Source organism: Rhipicephalus microplus, chromosome 9, assembly GCF_043290135.1.
Source record: "Rhipicephalus microplus isolate Deutch F79 chromosome 9, USDA_Rmic, whole genome shotgun sequence".
In the NCBI taxonomy this organism is placed as follows: Eukaryota; Metazoa; Arthropoda; class Arachnida; order Ixodida; family Ixodidae; genus Rhipicephalus; species Rhipicephalus microplus.
Window position 1 is genome coordinate 86,528,485 of NC_134708.1, and position 18,346 is coordinate 86,546,830.

The window sequence follows — 18,346 nt, forward strand, 5'->3', positions numbered from 1 at the left end:
GATTTCCTGCACACGCCCCCTCTTTCCCGGACTTCCATAGACAGCACTGCACAGCTGCTTCCTTCGTGGTTTTACACGGAAGGGTACAGAAAGGAAGCACTTCCTCTTTAGCGGTAGAAGTGTGCACCACTTTTGAGGTTTATTATTTGCAGAGGATCTATCGATGCCATCACCAGCAAACGTTCCTTCATAGTGGCTCGATGACGTGCTGGAGAAAAAAAAAAACTTCTGTTCTTTTTTTTAAGTCGGCCTAATGCCCTGTCCACGTCAAATAAATTACTCTTGCTATATAATTAAAAAATGTAAGTTCAGGGTTAGTTTATTGGCACTCAAGGTGTTCTGCGCTTATTTTTCGCACTATCTTTGTCATTTCTCTCTAGGATTTTTTTTGCCACGGATACTGTTATCATTCCTTTTTTTTCCCAGGCGTGTTTTTTTCCTTTCGTAGTTCTCCCTAAAACTCAAGGCCTAATGTATGCTCAGGCCCAAAGGTGCAGCTGGGCGCACATCTCCACATTCCATGCAGCGTCCGCACATGGTAGCATAGCTCGGTCAATACAGATACAAGTGCCTATTGTGCGGGCCCTGCCAACACGCACCCTTGAAACGGGTGGGGGGGGGGGGAGCTTTTGTTTGCCTTCCAGTGCACAAAACAGGTTTCTCGACAAAAAGACGTCCTGTTTCTTCCAGAGCATTATGCACAATCGAGGGTTCCGTGATAAACTGTCAGCAGATCTGAGCCACAGTGCAGGTGCTCACACCCTAGAAAACACAAACTGAACACAGAACACCCATGCTCGTCCGCCTCGGTCAATTCGATTCCGGTCGTTTCAGTCAAATTTCGATGGAGGTGAAATGGTAGAGGCACGTGTACTGTGCCATGTCAGTGTACGTCTAAGAACACAAGATGATCCGAATTTCCGGAGCTTTCCGCCACGGCATCTCTCATAATCATATGATGATTTTGTGACGTGAAACCCGGCCTAATATTACGGTATGGTACATTACATCCATTAAACATGCTTGCTAGATTGAAACATCCTCGCTGATATATCCTTGTTCTCCAGACATGATTTCAAGAAGTACTGACACACTTTTACAGTATTTTGGATTGTTGCCCGAAACAGAAACACGGGTTCCGAGAAGTTATAATGTGTACTGTGGTGCCTGGGTGGCATTAAAAATGCCGGAAACCAAAGGGCCGATCTAATAAATTACCGTAATTTAAAACGGGTGCAGAAAAGAACGTCCCCGGAAAAAACGGACCCTTTGGCATGGCTGTATAGATGCAAAGGTCGCCAGGTGAAATTTAACTGCGAGAGGAATAAACATGCTGCCTTTATTCGAAACTTCGCGAACTTTCAAAGTGCGCTGGAAAACGAAAGAAGTTAAAATAAGATCGTGTGTCCACCAGCCTTCAGCGAGGTAGAAGCTTCTGTCCATAAACCAAGTGCTGCTCTCTGATAATAACTTTAATCACCTTGCGCTAGCAAATACAAGTAGTCTTTTTTAGTGTTTTGGGGTCAGTACGGCAGCACAGGAAGCGCTCTGGGCGGTCGCCCACAGCGATAGTTCGAGGTGCAGAATTAACAAGGTCCCAGAGGCTGACTGGACTCGGTGGGTGCTCCTGCTCCGCTTCTGGCAAGTGCAGCGCTTGAGGCTCTGCTCGCTGCCTATGCGGCATTTCTTTTTTTTTTCGCTATTGCAGTTTCTGACAGCAACTGTGACAATAGTAGCGGATTTTTTCTCTCGAGACAAGTGCAGTCTCTTCAATTTTCTGCCTCGCTCTTACGATAATAATCAAATTACCTGCAGGATGCTTGGGGTGAATGTTTAAGTGGCAGTCCGTGGCTTGAGAACATCTCCGTACTCAAAAGGGCTTTGCATTCTTTACGTTTAGCACAATGCCAGCAGATACCCGAGGCAGTACATTTTTGTTTTTGCATGACCACCCAGGCACAGATTTTGCCTCGTTTACTCGATTTCATGCATTATCTCAGTTCCGCAAACAAGTACCGTTCACTCAACCACACGGCAAGCATCGATTGAGCTCCCGAAAGCGTCCACCTAACTGCAGAGTGCTGGAGTGATCAAGCTGCTGCCTTCAGATGGAATGTATGGGCGCGGAACTTCCGCCCCCTTTGTGTCTTTTTCAGGCGTGTGCATAGCTGGATGACATGTATTTGACATGCGCATTGTATGTGATATTGCATCTGAAATTACACTTGTACAGATTGGTAGGGAAAGTTGGTATTTCATTATGGCGCTTCGTCTAGAATCTTGCAGTAAACCGCTTTCTCTGCTGACATGTTCTTTTTAATTCAGATATAAAGAATTAGTATCAGATATAAAGAATTTGATATAAAGAATTAGTAGATAGAAAAATTTAAGTATCCGTCCAGGGCGAATAGAGTTACAATGGTTTGTCGCATGCTGCAACTGCATTCTGTCTTCTCTCGTCCCGACGAAAGCGCTGGAGGCTAAGCACGGAGGGACGGCAAGACCACAGAAAAACTTCACACGCGCCTCGTGGCCTTGAGCACTTTTTTTCTTTTTTTTTTCAAATGCGCCGCAGTGTCCGAGTGATCACGCGCGAACGCGTGAACAAGTCACGGCCTCCCGCGGTGATCTCTGTAATGAGCGAGCGCGCCATGTTCAAATCAGGCAATGGCTCATAAATGGGTAATTCACTTAAGATTTTTCGCCATATTCCGCCATTTGTCGAGACAAGACAAAGCAATTTTTAGCTGATTTTGATAATTTATTGTGAATACCAGGCCGCGGTCTGTGGTATAATATTTGGATCGCGTGTTGTCGGGAGCCTCTACTACCGATAGGCAGCGTTTTCTGACCATGCTCAAAAACTATTGCAAGGCTTTTTCAAGAAGACGTTTTCTTTTTTGAGAACGCGAATGGGGACAATTTTTGTGTACATTTATGAAGGGCACGCAATTTCTGGAAACATTTCTTTCGGGGATGCTTCTGTCCAGAACCCTGGAATTCGGCCAAATGTCACCCTAAAGCCTCTAAATTTTTTTTCTTTTTACCTAGGTACCAGCGACGGCCTTTTCTCCGGCCCTCTTTGAGAAGTGAATGGCATGTGCCACTGTTTTTTTTTTTCAAATTGAAAAAGAAACAACGCCACGCATGTCTAAGCACATTATCCACACATCTTTCAGCAGACGTGACGTGCCTTTCTCATCCGGTCAGAGCACTCTCGTTAGTGAGCGATCTAGTTTCATCGGGTGCTGGCCAATCGTAAAGAAGAACACGGCTGCTGAAAACGAGCGAAACCTAATGAGATTCGACAATGGAGCTTGAATGGCGTTGGATACTTAAGAAACAACAGGGAAATATATGGGAACTTTAGTCATCCCCGCAATAGCACACAGCGCAGCAGTCTGCTCTCTCCATTCTCCTGTATAGCGTAGGCCTGAAAAGAAGGCTTTGTATACGTCCAGTGAATGCGGCACTCAATCTTTCGTTTTGGCTTGAAATCACCGTGGGCGAAACATTCTTCACTATCTCTTTCAAATGATAGTGAAGAAAAATAGGAAAGCTGATGAAAACATCACAATGGCGCTTTTCCTAGTCTGAACAGCATGTCAAGAAGAGTTCGCCGAAGTAAAAATTGGTAGCCCCCTAACGTGTAACGCCAACTTATGGGGGTGAACACGAGAGCACCCAACCGTAAGCGGCTAAATAGATAGATAGATAGATAGATAGATAGATAGATAGATAGATAGATAGATAGATAGATAGATAGATAGATAGATAGATAGATACGCTCATTGTGGCCGAAGCTCGCTAAGAAGTATGCTTCGCAATTATAACGTGGAGCACGCTCTTTGGCCACCGGCGTAGAGTGAGCTTGAAACAGTCGCTAATCAATGAAACACCATATAGCAGGGGTCACAGCCTATGGTATTACTGTATTTACCCAATTCCAACGCGCCCCTGACTATAACGCGAGTCTTTGCTGAGATGACCCCCCCAACCGCCCCCCCCAAAAAAGGTGCCGCAGAATGCGGCACCTTTTTTGGGGGGGGCGGTTGGGGGGGGCGGCACCTTCGGGCGCATGCTCAGATATTGGGGCGGAAATGACATGATCATTCTAACTTAAGAACAAACGGGAAATATACCATCACAAAAAGCTTTACACCAGTATTGTTGGTGGTCAATTGTCGAAGCCTAAAAAACAAAACTGATGAGTTTACAATCTTACTTGAAACGGTGAAAGCGCAAATCGTTATGGGTACCGAATCATGGCTTGACGACACAGTATTGGATGTAGAAATATTTCCGCCAGGTTTTACAGTGTACCGTAAAGATAGAAACAGGCACGGTGGTGGCGTGTTTCTTTTAATTTCAAGTAGCCTTGCCAGCGAAGAAGTTGTTTTTGATAATGAAACTGAATCAGTATGGTGCCGCGTCCAATTTCCCCAGGGAAACAACATCGTTTTTGGATCATTTTACCGCCCACCTGACCACAACAATGAATCTTTGATTCAACTTTCCGACATACTATCACAAATATCTCACTGCGTAATACTGGGAGGGGATTTCAATCTGCCCGATATGAAATGGGATTCCGACTGTGTAGCCCCACAAAAAAATCGAAATTGTTCTGCCTTTTCAGAACTAATGAGTGTCTATGGGCTACAACAATATGTGAACGAACCAACTCGGATTAACGCTTTACTAGATCTTTTACTAAGCAATGACGAAAATGTTATTGTTCACACAAACGTATGTCCAGGAATTAGTGATCATAGTTGCGTTGTTGCAGAGTTAAACGTTTCTAGAATACCTGCGTGTAAGCAAACCCCTCGAAATGTTTTCATGTACGACAGAGGGGACTTTAATGCCATTTCCGAAGAGCTGGTCTTGTATTATCCCACTTTTTTATGCATATCGGAGTCATGCGGCATGGATGAATTGTGGCAAATTTTCCGTGACAAGGTTACAGAGCTGGTGAATATGTACGTACCTCAGAGGTGTCTAAGATGCAGAAAGAGGCACAAACCCTGGTTCAACTCTGAGATACGCAAACTTGTTAGAAAAGCAGCGAATGCCCATAAAAGGTTTCTTAAAAAGAGAACAGCACTAAATAAAACAAAGCTCAAAAGTGTAAACAAAGAGCTTAAGTTAAAACTAAAACAGGCAAAGCGTGTCTTCTTTGACAAGCTAAACACAGACTTGAAGTGTAATCCAAAATTCTTTTGGAAGTATGTCAAGAACAACAGAAAAGACGACACAGCTATCCCTGACCTTTTAACCCAGGAAAAAACTATAACGGATGACTTGGAGAAAGCTGAAGCATTTAACGCCTATTTTCAGTCAGTGTTTTCAAAAAGAACTGAACACTCTCCAATGCTACCTTCAAAAAATATTGGTAATGAAATGGCGGAAATTGAAATCGATTACGCTGGCTTGGATAGTCTGCTGCGTACTCTGGACACCTCTAAGGCTACAGGGCCTGACGGTATATCATCTCATGTACTTAAAAAGTGTCACGTTATTATTGCACAATATTTATGCATAATGTACAAGTTGTCTCTAGACACCGGCGTTATTCCAAGGGATTGGAAAACAGCCAATGTGGTTCCTGTACATAAGGCAGGAAGCAAAAAACATGTACAAAATTATCGTCCCATATCCTTAATTTCAACCTGTTGCAAATTATTAGAACATGTTATTTATAGCGCATTGTTCAAATATCTCGAATCTACTCATTTTTTTGCCCGCTCCCAGCATGGATTTCGGCAGGGTCGTTCATGCGTCACGCAACTAACTGAATTTCAGCATGACGTACTGACTGCGCTTGACCGTAACAACATTGTTGATGCATTATTTCTCGATTTTCGCAAGGCATTTGATACGGTCCCACATAATCTGTTAGACATTAAACTGGCTTCACTGAATATTAATGCTAAGCTGCAAACCTGGCTACGGAATTACTTAAGTGGTCGTAAACAGTGTGTTGTTTTAAATTCTAAAACGTCTTCATATGTAAACGTGACTTCAGGCGTGCCACAAGGTAGCGTTCTAGGTCCGCTGTTATTTTTGGTTTATATAAATGATATAGCATATAACATAAAATCTTGCATAAAATTATTCGCAGACGATTGCATCATCTACCGTCACATTACTTCAATCACAGACACTGAACTATTGCAAGATGACTTAAACACGGTAACACATTGGTGCTCCACGTGGAATATGTGCTTAAATATCTCGAAGTGCAACCACATCAGCTTTGCAAAGAACATTTCAAAAATCCAGTGCACATACAGTATTAATGGCGAGGCAGTCAAAAAGGTGCCCGAGTGTAAATATTTAGGAATTTACTTGACAGAATCGTTCCATTGGAACAGACACATAGACCAAATGATCTCAAAGGCTAGTAGAACGTTGTTTTTTATTCGTAGAAACTTTCACTGTGCAACAAAAGAAGTGAAAGAAACTCTTTACTTCCTTCTTGTCAGGTCTATACTTGAATATGCTTGTGTTATCTGGGACCCGGCTCAGAAGTATCTTGCAAAAACAATAGAAAAAGTCCAAAACCAGGCAGCCCGTTTCGTCAGCAACAACTACGACCCATTCGCTAGTATGTCAGAAATAAAGGCCATATTAGGCTGGGAAACTCTAAAATCTAGAAGACGGAAACTTCGATTAAAACTTCTGCATAGCATATATTATAACCTAACAGGAATTAATAAGTCTGAATACCTACTAGCACCAACATATCGTTCCACAAGATGCCAACACTCACATAAAATACAAGAATACGCGTACAAAACCACTACTTTTGCCAACTCCTTCTTTTTAAAAACAATTAGAGACTGGAATGAACTTCCCGAAGGTATAGTGAACTTGAGTGACAACAGCGCTTTTTTCTCATCGTTGTGAAATTGTGACATATGTACTTCTCTTTTGGTACCTGTTGTCATGTGCAATATTGTACTAAAATATTTTTTTATTATTATTTTTTTTTTATTTTTATATGTTGTTATAATTGAATTTTTTCACTATGTTTGGCGTCTTATCGCAGAAATGTTTCCTATGACTTCTTATGTATACCCCCCTGCAGTAATGCCACTACGGCGTTGCAGGAACTATGTAAATAAATAAATAAATAAATAAATAAAATAAAGAATGTGTATAAATGCGGTATATATTCACCTCCCCCCCCCCCCCCCACCGCGCCAGGACACCTGCACCACACCCGCCTCATCACTGCCCCAAACAAATGTTTCATCAGAAATGAGGTTTGCACGTTTAACCTATGTTTGTACATCGCAATCTTGTTAAATGCGTGAGAAAATAAACATAACTTTTATTCCGAGTCTGTGGGCTGCTGACAATACTTTTTTTTGTCCTTAGAGGCGACCGCACCTCCAACACCGCCCGCTTTTCCGTCCAGCCTCCGCTGAATCGGCTTTTATGCGAAGTGGACCTCTGGCTGCGAAAGTTGTCGACCCCTGCTTTTGAGTGATACATTGTTCTTGAGCACGTTATTCTCGTTAATTTTACAACTATAGGATCTTTGCGAAAGACAAATGGAGGGCTTACAGTGAGTTTTTGAATTAGAAGAGTTTTTTTGTGGTTTTTACTGACCGGTAATTCTGTTGAGGGTCCGCTGACTATAGAGGTTACGTGAAATCCTCACCCGCTTTTTTTTTTCAAAGTCGTGCTTAAACTTTGTTTAACGCTGACTGAATCACGCACTGAACTGCTCAAAATGAAGTGATGTGGCACATTTGATTTATGTTTTTGAAAGCATAGAAGGTACCTGTTTACGCTCCAGGTGTGTTAATTTACCTACCTACCCTCCTTCCACTTCTCTGCTGCAAGGTGTCCCCCATCACTTTCACCAGGCGATAAGGGGTCCCCGACACATCCATGGCTGAGAACGACTCATCTGAACTACAGCCCCACAAGATTTCGTTAATCTCGGCAGTGTCTATTCAAATAAGAGCATAAATAAGCTTCATTTTCACCCTCCAATAATTATATAGGCCTCGAGAGAGCCCTAATGTCTATTACGTCATGGCGAGGTGACGTAATAGGTGACTTCAACAATGGCTTGTTTTTTAAGGACGAAGCTCTTTAAGGCACAAGCTTGTCTACCACTGTCACGGAGAAAGGAAAGGTAGAAGAGGGCATGCCCAGCCGGCGCGCGGCGTGCAAAGTGTGGCGGAATTGACATCACGGCGCCCATCTTCACTGGGCACAATGGCGGCGTTGCTATGGTTACGTGTTGCGCAGTGGAGCTGGTCTAGCAGTGAGCGGCCACGGCTGGCGGCGGCATGTGTGCCTCTTCAGGTTTCGTTTTGAGCAGTGGTGGACAATATCCGTACTCTGCGCCAGTTATTGGTTACGCAGTGTTCTCCTCGCAGTTACTGTACTCTTAGCAACGTCTACAAACTCTTTGTCCATCACGGGGTTTGAACAGCGCACATCACGGGGTTTGAACAGCGTTTGAACAGCGGTTGAGCACTACTCCTGCTTGCGACAACGGACGACGCTGTTGAGCCCAGCAAGACGTCATGAGGACCTTGCGCACATACGTAGTTTTGTGTGTGTGTGTGCAGTAACAACTTGCATGTGCGTATTAAAACACCGTTTCTGTTCCGCTTCGTACACTCTCCACCAGAATTTCATGTAGTCTCAACGTAACAGCAACCGCGTTCAAGTGCCACTTGCACCATGCTCAAAGTTACCATGGTCGCGGAATGCTGACGCCGGTGAGTTTCACGTGGAACACGGACACAGTGGCCGGACGCTGCGTCGGTCGCGTGGTGAAATGCAACCGTAGAAGGCGCACGACCGATCGTGTTGTCTGTACAGTTGCTGAATAAATGACGTGAAAACACTCGCCATTGTCAGTGCATCTAGCACTTGTTCTCTTGTAGTTGCTTCGTTGTCGGCGTGCCGTTACTCCCTGTTATTACACGGACGAAAGGAATTCGCCGAAGGTGTCTAGCTAGCTCAGTGTGATGAGCCCCGTTCCCTTAGTTTCGGATCGTCACGACACACGCGCTGCGCAGCCCACGTGCTTTTCGAGCCAGAGAGAGAGTCGCGCCTTCTGCTTTACATTCGGATATAAACAAGAGAGGAGAATTTGGCCGGTCAATATGGCTGACTTCCGGCTTCATCGCGGCTTCACCACGAGTGACGTCAGGCCTCTCCTAGCTTTGCTTCCTCCGTGACCACTGTGGTGTCTATCGTAGCCACTACTAGTACGCGATGTGTTCACTAGATGGAGATCAAATTACTAGTACAAGATTCCGCCACTAGATGGCGCGGGCGCGCCCTCTGCGTTTGGGTTTAGGCACTGGGGTTTAGGGACCGGGAGGGAAAAATAGACTTTAAGCGGGTAGACTTAACTAAAAGGAGGTTATCTGATTGGTGGCTAAAGTCATGGCACGAGTGAAAATTAAAATCTTCACTACAAAGTACGAATCCTCAAACTCACTTTAGAAAAAATAAATCTAGTTTTTGGTTCATTAAGTATTACGGCTTGGTGGCGCTAGCCACCGCCCGATGTAAAGGGTACAGCCATATCCATCCATCCGTTTAGGATGCGTTCTCTAGTGTGACAGCCAAACAGATGGATGCACAGGCTCTCTGCCCCACCCATCATTACAAGTCGGTGGACATGCTGTGGTTTTTTTTTTTCTTGCTTTAGGTTTACCAAGCCTCGTCTCGGGGCGAGGCTTCATGGTTTAGCTAATCTGAAGTGGTATAACTTCTCTGTGTACGAGAAATAAATCCGAAGACTCATAAGCTTCACAGTTGAGAGCTTAACATGATTGCACCATTGTGTGCCTAGTGCATACTTCATAACGCTTAGCGCATACTTTTGATTGTATGATGGTAATTGAGTACACTGAATCACGGGTTACAACAATGTAACTGCTAAATTACTAAGCAGCTTGTGTCAGTGAAACTTTTGCATGTGGCTTCATTCTGTTGAATGGCTAGTAAATTCTCACAGAATTTCCGAGCAGAGGAAGATACCTTAAGTATGTTCCCGAGCAGGCGCTTAGCTTTGTGGTAGAACATCTGATTGTCATGTGAGAGGCCTTTGTTCGGTCCTTACTTGGACCCAGAAATCTTTATTATTTTTTATTTGACAACCTCTCGACGTTCTCTGTCATGAACTTTACGTGGACAGCGTAACTGTTGAACATTTACGGTTGAACAAGTTCCAGGCCACGCAAAGCTAAACGGAGCCAGAAGAACGGAGATTGGACAGGTGCGTAAACTGCCCATCATGTCCATGCTGGCAGAAGCGGCGTGTATTGCAGCTCTCACAGACGCTAGCGTAGAAGTTGCTTCTAGTGTATCTATGGGCAAGTTTTTGTTTTCATGCAAGGATCCACGTAACAATGACAATGAATCTGTCAAAAAAAAGCGGCAGTGAGGTACTGTCTGAAGACCAGCATGAGCCGACATTTTGGGCATGTCTTTATAAGATGAGTACGCTGAATGGCAACACAAATTGCAAGTTTTCACAGGCAGTCACTCACTGACTTTGGCTATAAGCCAGGCTCATGTGTCGTTTCTGCGCGACAACTTGTTTGTTGTAATAGGTTTTCTTGTTTTAGAAAGAGCGTACTGGAAAAATGACAATGACCGGGAAAAGAGACGTGGTACATGTATGCAAACCCTTCTTGCTGTGTCTGTTGCCTATACACCTTTTCAGAGAAAGAAAAAAAAACGCCGCCATGATGGCCTGCTTGTGGGTCTTTAAAGGCTAAAGACATAGCCTCAACAACAGATTTCAGAGCGTTGACACCCATTGCGCCATCCAGAAATGATTATGAAGCTGCACAAAAAGCCATTTTTGAAAATAAGTATAGGGGGCACGCGAAGTAAACAAACATTACTGTGCGAAGGAGGATATGAGCAAGTAAGAGAGTATGGAAGTGGGCTGTAGATTTTTTGACAAATCTAATAACGACAAACCGCTTTGATCACGTGTCCTCGTGTCCCACATTGAAAAAGACTACATTTGCACCCGAATCCAAGTGGGAATGAGAACAAAAATGGGAAACAACCTTCATATAATGGCGAAGACAAATAAGAAACCTCCGCCCAATGTTCGAGCATGTGGTGTCTCTTCATTTTTCACTGCAGAGAAACTTTTGTATCAGCAGATCTTAATTGCTTCGATCTCCCATAAATAAATGTTCAGCGATAGACACCATTTGCGGCTGATATTGCTCTCTACCAGTTGAGCAGCGGTGGCAATAATGTGACCCACCTCACGCACTTGGTGTCTTAAAAGGTGGCATGAACAGTTTACAGAAGGTGAAGTGGTAGAAATGCGTTATCTATGCTGCCTTACATGATGCTTTGTCACTCAACAAAACAAATTGATTCAAGCTGTTATATGAGAAACAAGATCTCTCGGTAATTAGAGGAATTTCTGAAGGAAATAATTGTAACCACGAAAATGAAATGCCAAGGTTTAATGAATTTTTATTAAGCATTAAGGTTGTGAAACATACCATTCACCGGTGTCGGTGGTTTTGTAAATTTTGCAGTCTGTTTGGGGAAAGATAGATGTTTATTTGATTAAGGATGACGCGCGTGACTGTAAACCGATGGTGGCTTTAATCCTACATCTCGCAATACTCAACCAAATTGACCTCGAAATATTGTAAAGCTAATAACTGAACGGTGCTAGGAATCCAGAGATAGCACTAAAACGGTTGAATGTAGCGCATGTTTCTTAGTTTTCTATGTGCAACATTACAGTTTCTGCTTTATTTTTCTCTCTCGCCCGCTTCTTAGAATAACACACAATTAACCGTATTGAAGCTCTGAAGATTTGCCTGTAGATTCTCACACATGTGATCGTCACGCATTCTACTTTCGGATAAATGGGAGAATATTTTAACGAATAACCTGGTTTCTGCCCCGGTACATGGCATCCATATTTTAGATATTGTGATTCGATCGTGCGAAATGCTAAGAAAACTTTGTGCTTGCATGGCAGGGGCCGCATCAGCCACTTGACACTGCCGCGCCGCCCTCTGTTCTGCTCGAAACATTTCTCTCTCTATCCGCTGTGTGGTGCGACTTTCTACGGGTGGTGCGAAGTGCCATAACTTGCTAAAAGTTCTTCTTAAACGTACGTTAATAACCCACGTCATGGAACTTAATCCGAACGTTCTATATGGCGTGCCGTATGGAGCTTGTCAGTGAGCACCACAGAAATACCAGTGACACGAGTAATATTAGCTTAACCTCGCCTATGCATGTACAAAAACTTGCCATGGTCCAGCCGACTTCTCTTTCTCGACTGCAAAACGTCCCTAAACGCTGAAGGCGACACTACGAGCTATTTCAAAAATAGGAGCCATCAAACTATAACAATAATATTGAGCACTGACTCTCAAAGCTCGCAAGTTAGCAAGGACATGCGTTAGCTAATATTTTCAGTATCAAAAGAACGCGAGGCGCCTCACTCAACGACGGCAAGCGTCTCGCCTTGTGATCTCTCTCAGCTTAGCCTCACTCGTGGGACAAAATCTTCACTAAAATGCAATCTGACACACTCCCCAGGCCAACGTTTATAGATACTTTTTCAGTTCCGTAACTCCGCCGCCGCAGGCGGCCGCCGGTTTTACCCGGGCAGTGAGATGGCGCCACAGTCGCGAGTTGCGCTGTCGCGGGCGCACGTGTTGCCGGTGTTGCTCCTCCCCGCAGTTGCTTGGCCGCGTGCGCGGCTGTCATCGCGCTTTTTTTTTCTCGTTGTTGTGACCGTGCGCGCACGTGGTTATCCTCGAAGACTTCGATCATCTGTGAATTGTGACAACCTAGCACTACCGGCCACAGGACGTCTCGGAGCTGCCAAGCTTTACGATGCCAACTTGCTTCGTGCCCGGCTGCACCAGCGGGTACAAAAGCAATCCAGAAAAGCGGCACTTTTTTGCACCGCCGTCCGATCCGCAGCTGCTTGAAAGGTGGGTGAGAGCTATTCCCCGCGCCGATAAACTTCTGAGCAAGACATGCAAAGTGTGTGACGTGCATTTTATGCAACATGACATTGTGAAGACTTACAAGCATGTCATTGACGGCCAGGTTGTTGAAATAGACCGCGGCTGTTGGGCATTACAGCCTGAAGCCGTGCCGTGTCAATTTCCGAATGTTCCAAGCTATTTGTCAAAAACAATAAAGAGGCGGCGGTCGCCTAAGGATAGGGCCAGCTTACCCAACAAAGTCGTACTTGTTGCTACGCCATCAGATGAGTACCAGCAAGAAGTTCCTGATCCCGTGCACGACATTGATTTCGCACAGATTGTCGAAAACGGCTCATCTTTAAAGCTTCCGAAAAACTGGAGAATGGCGGACCTTGAGGAGGACACTGGTAAACCTCGGCAGGTTATCTTTTACAAGGCGGGAATGAAGGACGATGTTTACGCGATCCTGAAGAGCGTCGCGATTCACGAGGACCTCACGTACGTCATCCATGCAAATGGAAGACTGTTGCGCAGCTGGGATGCAGAGATTAACATATTTTCTGCGCAAGATGTGGAAGCGATTGTACAAATTGTGCACGCAAAACAATTTTGCCGTGGTTGCCCTCTTATCGATGTCACCAACTCCAGCAGAGTGACAAAAAAAGTTGGAGGTAGGCTTCATCACAACGATTGCGCCGTTCTGACTGACGCAGATAAAGAAGTGTGTGCTGCATGTGCCAACTTGACAAAAAGTTTAAAGCGAAAGGCAACGTCCACACGATCAAAGAGAAAGGTGCCCGTGGCAGCAAGTGCGCTGAGAAAGCGGCTAATTCGTGCCACTGCCGCACGAGAGCGAAAGAAAGCAGATGTAAAGCACCTGAGTGAGAAGCTCAAGAACGCATTGACGGCGACTCTGGATGATATAATTAAAGATTTGCCTGAAGTACACTGTCGAAGGAGGCCATACTGGTCATCGAGCGCGAATACGTCTGTGGCAGCCTTGCATACCCTTCAGAAAAACTGCTTGCGTGTGTGAGCACGGTAGAACGCACTATAAAGCATGCTAGCAAAGGCACATGTTTTGGTGACTTATTTTGGGATGTGCTGGATGCTCTAGTGAAGAGAGGCACAAATATTGTTGGCTGTTCCGAGCATGCTAATCAGCTTACTGCTCAAACAATTCACTTTTATTTAACAACTCGTATGCACTTCTTCGCACGAGCCAAATGCTTGGAGAACAGCAGTGCCGTTCGGGCACAGAGAGAGCGCAAGAAGGCAAAGCTAGTTTAACGAACTTCGCAGTAAACCTGCCGACAAATCTGTGCCGTGTACGTGTAATGAAATGTGTACGTCAGTTTTCGATCTATTCGTGAGGCGTTTTCCCACCGCAAAAAAAAAAAAAAGACGAATAGCAGTGTTTCATTCATCCAACAAAATTTACTAGTCGCCAAGTCCTCATGTTACGTAACCCCGAGTGCTATAAGTTTAAGATTTCTATTTCTTTTAGCGCGCTGAATTGTAAACTACTAATGTGGTCTTGATGCAATGGACACAGGAAGGCGCAGGGTGAAGCGATCACTTTGTCACTGCGCAAAACGGATGCCTGCGAAGTACGTACAGGCTTTTTTTCAAGTTCGTGAGTCATACAACGCGCACGAATTAAAGCGCGTGGCCTCTGTTAAATAGCGAGAGTAAAGACCAAGTACACTGTTCGCACAATTCTCACTCGGGCGCACGCAAAGGCTCACGCGACACCCTTCGCGCTAGCAGACGACTCTCGCTCTCCTAGCGCAAGGCGCGACTGCAGCGCTGCGGTGGCGGGTGCGGCGGCCGGCCGCCTTCTCCCTGGGCGCGGCGCGAGGAGTTGCGGAACTGAAAAAGTATCTATAAACGTTGCCCCAGGCAACCACTTTTGCTGCGCAGTTAGTCGTCCGCCGTGGTGGAGCAGTGGCCATGCTGCTCGGCTGCTGACCAGGGCGTCGCTGGTTTCATTACGGCTGCGTAGGTCACATTTTGGCTATGTGCATTTCAAATGCACCTCAAAAAAAAAAAAAAAAAAAAAACCGGCGAAACAAAACTGCCTCAGCCACCCACCACATAGCAGCTCTCATAATTATACTGCATTTTTGGAACGTTAGACACCAGACAGTATCGGTAATTTCGGCACGTTGTTTCTAGATGTGCTGACGTGCGGCGGCCTCACTTTGTTGCGCTGGCCGTTGAGAAAATAACTTGCGCATGCGTATTAGCTCTTGCTGGAGGAAACCGGAAGGCAAACACAAAAAAAAAATTATATGCAATTCAAAGTACCTTTCACCTCGGAAGAATCCAAATGTGTTGCCAAAAAGGTCGATAATTACCCGCCGGCCACTGTTCTAATTTTCAAAATCTGTTACAGTTTGTGAACTCATATAGCATGGGTGACGGCAATCTATGAAAAATCTCACCTCAGACGGGGAGGGAAGAGCTGATTCATATAGTCCCAGTCGAAGTCTCGTCTTGGACCACGGTTCATGTTCGGAAAGCGGAGACACAACGGCGAAGAAAACCTCTGTCATGTACCACGTCGCGTCTTCGTTAGTTTACAGGGCATCTGGGGTGCACACCACTGACTACATTGCTAAAGACGAGTGTGAGTTTACGGACAAGATAGACCGAAGTAGAACTTCAGGACACTACGGTATATCTGATATCTTTTCTCCTTCCTTGATGCACGGGGACAAGGCCTTGGAGGAAGCAAGGTTCTTTTCTCTGCAAAGCTAAGTGAACTCTGACCAGTGAATCTACAGTGACCATCCACGGCACGTGGTGCTAACATCAACGAATCGATCTCTAAGACGGAACGGGCTTCTGAAACTGGTTACAATGAATAACACGGCGCGTCAGCAAATTTTGTGAAGCATGTACCCAGCAGTTGAACTACAACGGAATGCTGGTGTTTTCGTCCAAACGCTTTTCCAATGGGAGCGCGTTAAACATGTTTCAGTGGCATTGTGTTTACTGAAAGAAAAAAAAAAGTACTGGAGATTTTTCGAACCCGCTTCCCCATTCCCTGACCTCTGTAGGCGGCACTCTCCTGATTATTGGCGCATGGGTGACGGCAATGGTCCAGGAAAGCATACTGCGTTTTTCACGATAGATGACAACTCCCCGTGAGGGGAATGGCGCTATTGCCTACATGATGTAAGAAAAAAAAAACACTATTCTTCTAACGCTGGATTCTCACGTACGAAACGACGTTAGGGACTCCAAACAAATGCATTGGCATTTCCTCATGATTGCTCTAGGAATGTGGCGAAGTTTTTTTAACAAAATAGGAAGGTTGGTGCGATCTGTGGTAACCTATCAAAACTTGGGTTTAGTGGCTCATCATAAGGAAAGTAGTTTGGTGCATCTTGGTAATTCCTCAAAATAATCGCGCGTATGGATGGCTTGCACGTGAGGTCATGGATGCGGCTTATGAAAGGAACTAAGACTCCACAAAAGCAGCTTGGATTAGAAATGCGTTGTGTTGTGTGAAGTCGACGTCTCTTCGTTTCAACAATGAAATAATGCGCATGTTATGTTCTGATGACAATAATGCCACCTTGAAAGTGTGGCATCTCCACATGAAGATGCTTCAGCATGCACTTTCAGTGACGTAATATCAAGCTATCCGTATGAGATGGCCAGTCACGCATATTACACAGTTGGTTGTGAGTGCTGTGTCTGTTATGTGTTTCTTCAATGGAAGCATGTGTGAATGTGTGCGGCGAGGAATTATGAAGCATCGCTAAAATATTTAGATTCTGATGTGATAATCAGTCAGAAAACCTGTGCCGCATCGATAGGGCTGATATAAAGTAATTTTGGAAAGCACGGTACACACAAAAAAACAAAAAGTACGAACTGGTCACAGACAGAAAACACGCTCGCTAGCTATAGGTTAACAATTTCTTAGTATACTCTTTCTAGTGGACCGTTTGCAAAATAGCTATTGCGAATGCAAGATCTTTCCACCAGATAGGCTTCACCATAAGCTAGACTGCATTTTTTTTTTCGTTCGCCATTGACACTTCTGTTTTCATCATTTTGTTTTTTTTTTTGCACGAGGACGAAGAGACAACTAGGCATCCCAATGCTTTAGTGTGATTCAAACGGCTTTTTGTTTCGTCCACACCTTCACTAGAATGTGGAGCGGTGAACGTAATTTTAGCTAAAAAAAAAAAACAGCATGGGAAGGAGCAAGGCCGGTGCAAGCGGAGAGTATGAGGTAACAAATGCTTCCCCCCCCCCCCCCCGTATCGCTTTTCTGGAACTCGCTAAACTATTTCTTTAGGCGAGAATTTATGCTGCAAAAAGCCCCGTTAGCTTCGATCGCGTTCCACCTTATGTATAAAACGGCGTGTAGTGACATCTGTCTCTGTATACATTGTTAACGTAATGTCACAGACATCTTCCCTATGGTGGGCGCCGTAGATAGGCGGTAAACGTGTCTTTTTTATCTCGTTACAGCATGTCGGTTCAGAGCAGGACACGGATTCAATCGGTCCAGGCGATGTTTATTTTTTTTCATGCTCTCCCATTTTAGTCTTTTCTCATTCCACGGCACGGGAGCATCCAAAGGAACGCAAGAATCACTATGCGCTAATCTAAAATCAGCGTTCAAGCTCACGCAGAATTTCATCAAGCTGGATGCCCTAGATTGCGGGCATGGTAACTTGAATGCAAACTATGCATCAGCAGTGTGGCGCTACCTAAAGTCCTCAGTTTTTCCCTCTTTTTTTTTAAGTGTTGACAACCATGGAAGTCTCATTGACGAACCTCATTTGCTAACGCTTGTTTTCGGCAGCAGTGTTCTTCCTAATGCTTTGCCAGCATCAGGTGAATAGAGTCCTCCGCTGACTAGCGGCGGGACACTCTCCGGTGGGGAACGGCGCTTCGCGTCCTCTGAAAGAGGCGGGGCTATTTTACTTAAATATACGTATAGCTTTCTAAATCTTCCAATAGGGAAGAAAATGGCGGCAGACGTACACTGTGTGTAGAGAGGGCGGAGAGAGAAGGCAGTTTGTCGGTATTCAGATGGATGGATGAAAAGCTTTTGTTTGATTGATGAAAAACTTTTATTTCGGTATTTAGATAAAAGGGAAAAATCTAGGAACCTTAGCCTGTGCCACACGCTAGCCAGCAAGCTTTTTTTTTCAAACATTTTTTTCTTTATCCCGCTTTTCCTTTTTCTTTGTTTCGTGGGATCAACATGAAGTGAGGTGTGACATTTCTCAGGTCTGCTTTGAAAAGCATTTGTGGCGCTCCTCTACCCTCACGGGAATGTGGAGGGGTACAACTGGAAAAGCATTCTGGGAACAAGTGTTCTGGTTTGAAAAGAT

At 44.7% G+C, this 18,346-nt stretch overlaps 1 protein-coding gene across 1 annotated transcript in view; it reads left to right on the plus strand.

The window, feature by feature from the left end:
- The first annotated feature begins 471 nt into the window (after positions 1 to 471).
- LOC142772309 (uncharacterized) overlaps positions 472 to 18,346 on the plus strand; it is a 42,424-nt gene continuing 24,549 nt past the window's right edge. The window contains exons 1-2 of the mRNA XM_075874510.1: positions 472 to 491; positions 4,125 to 5,485. Coding sequence (XP_075730625.1) covers positions 472 to 491; positions 4,125 to 5,485 — 1,381 coding nt within the window. The remainder of the gene's footprint in view (positions 492 to 4,124; positions 5,486 to 18,346) is intronic.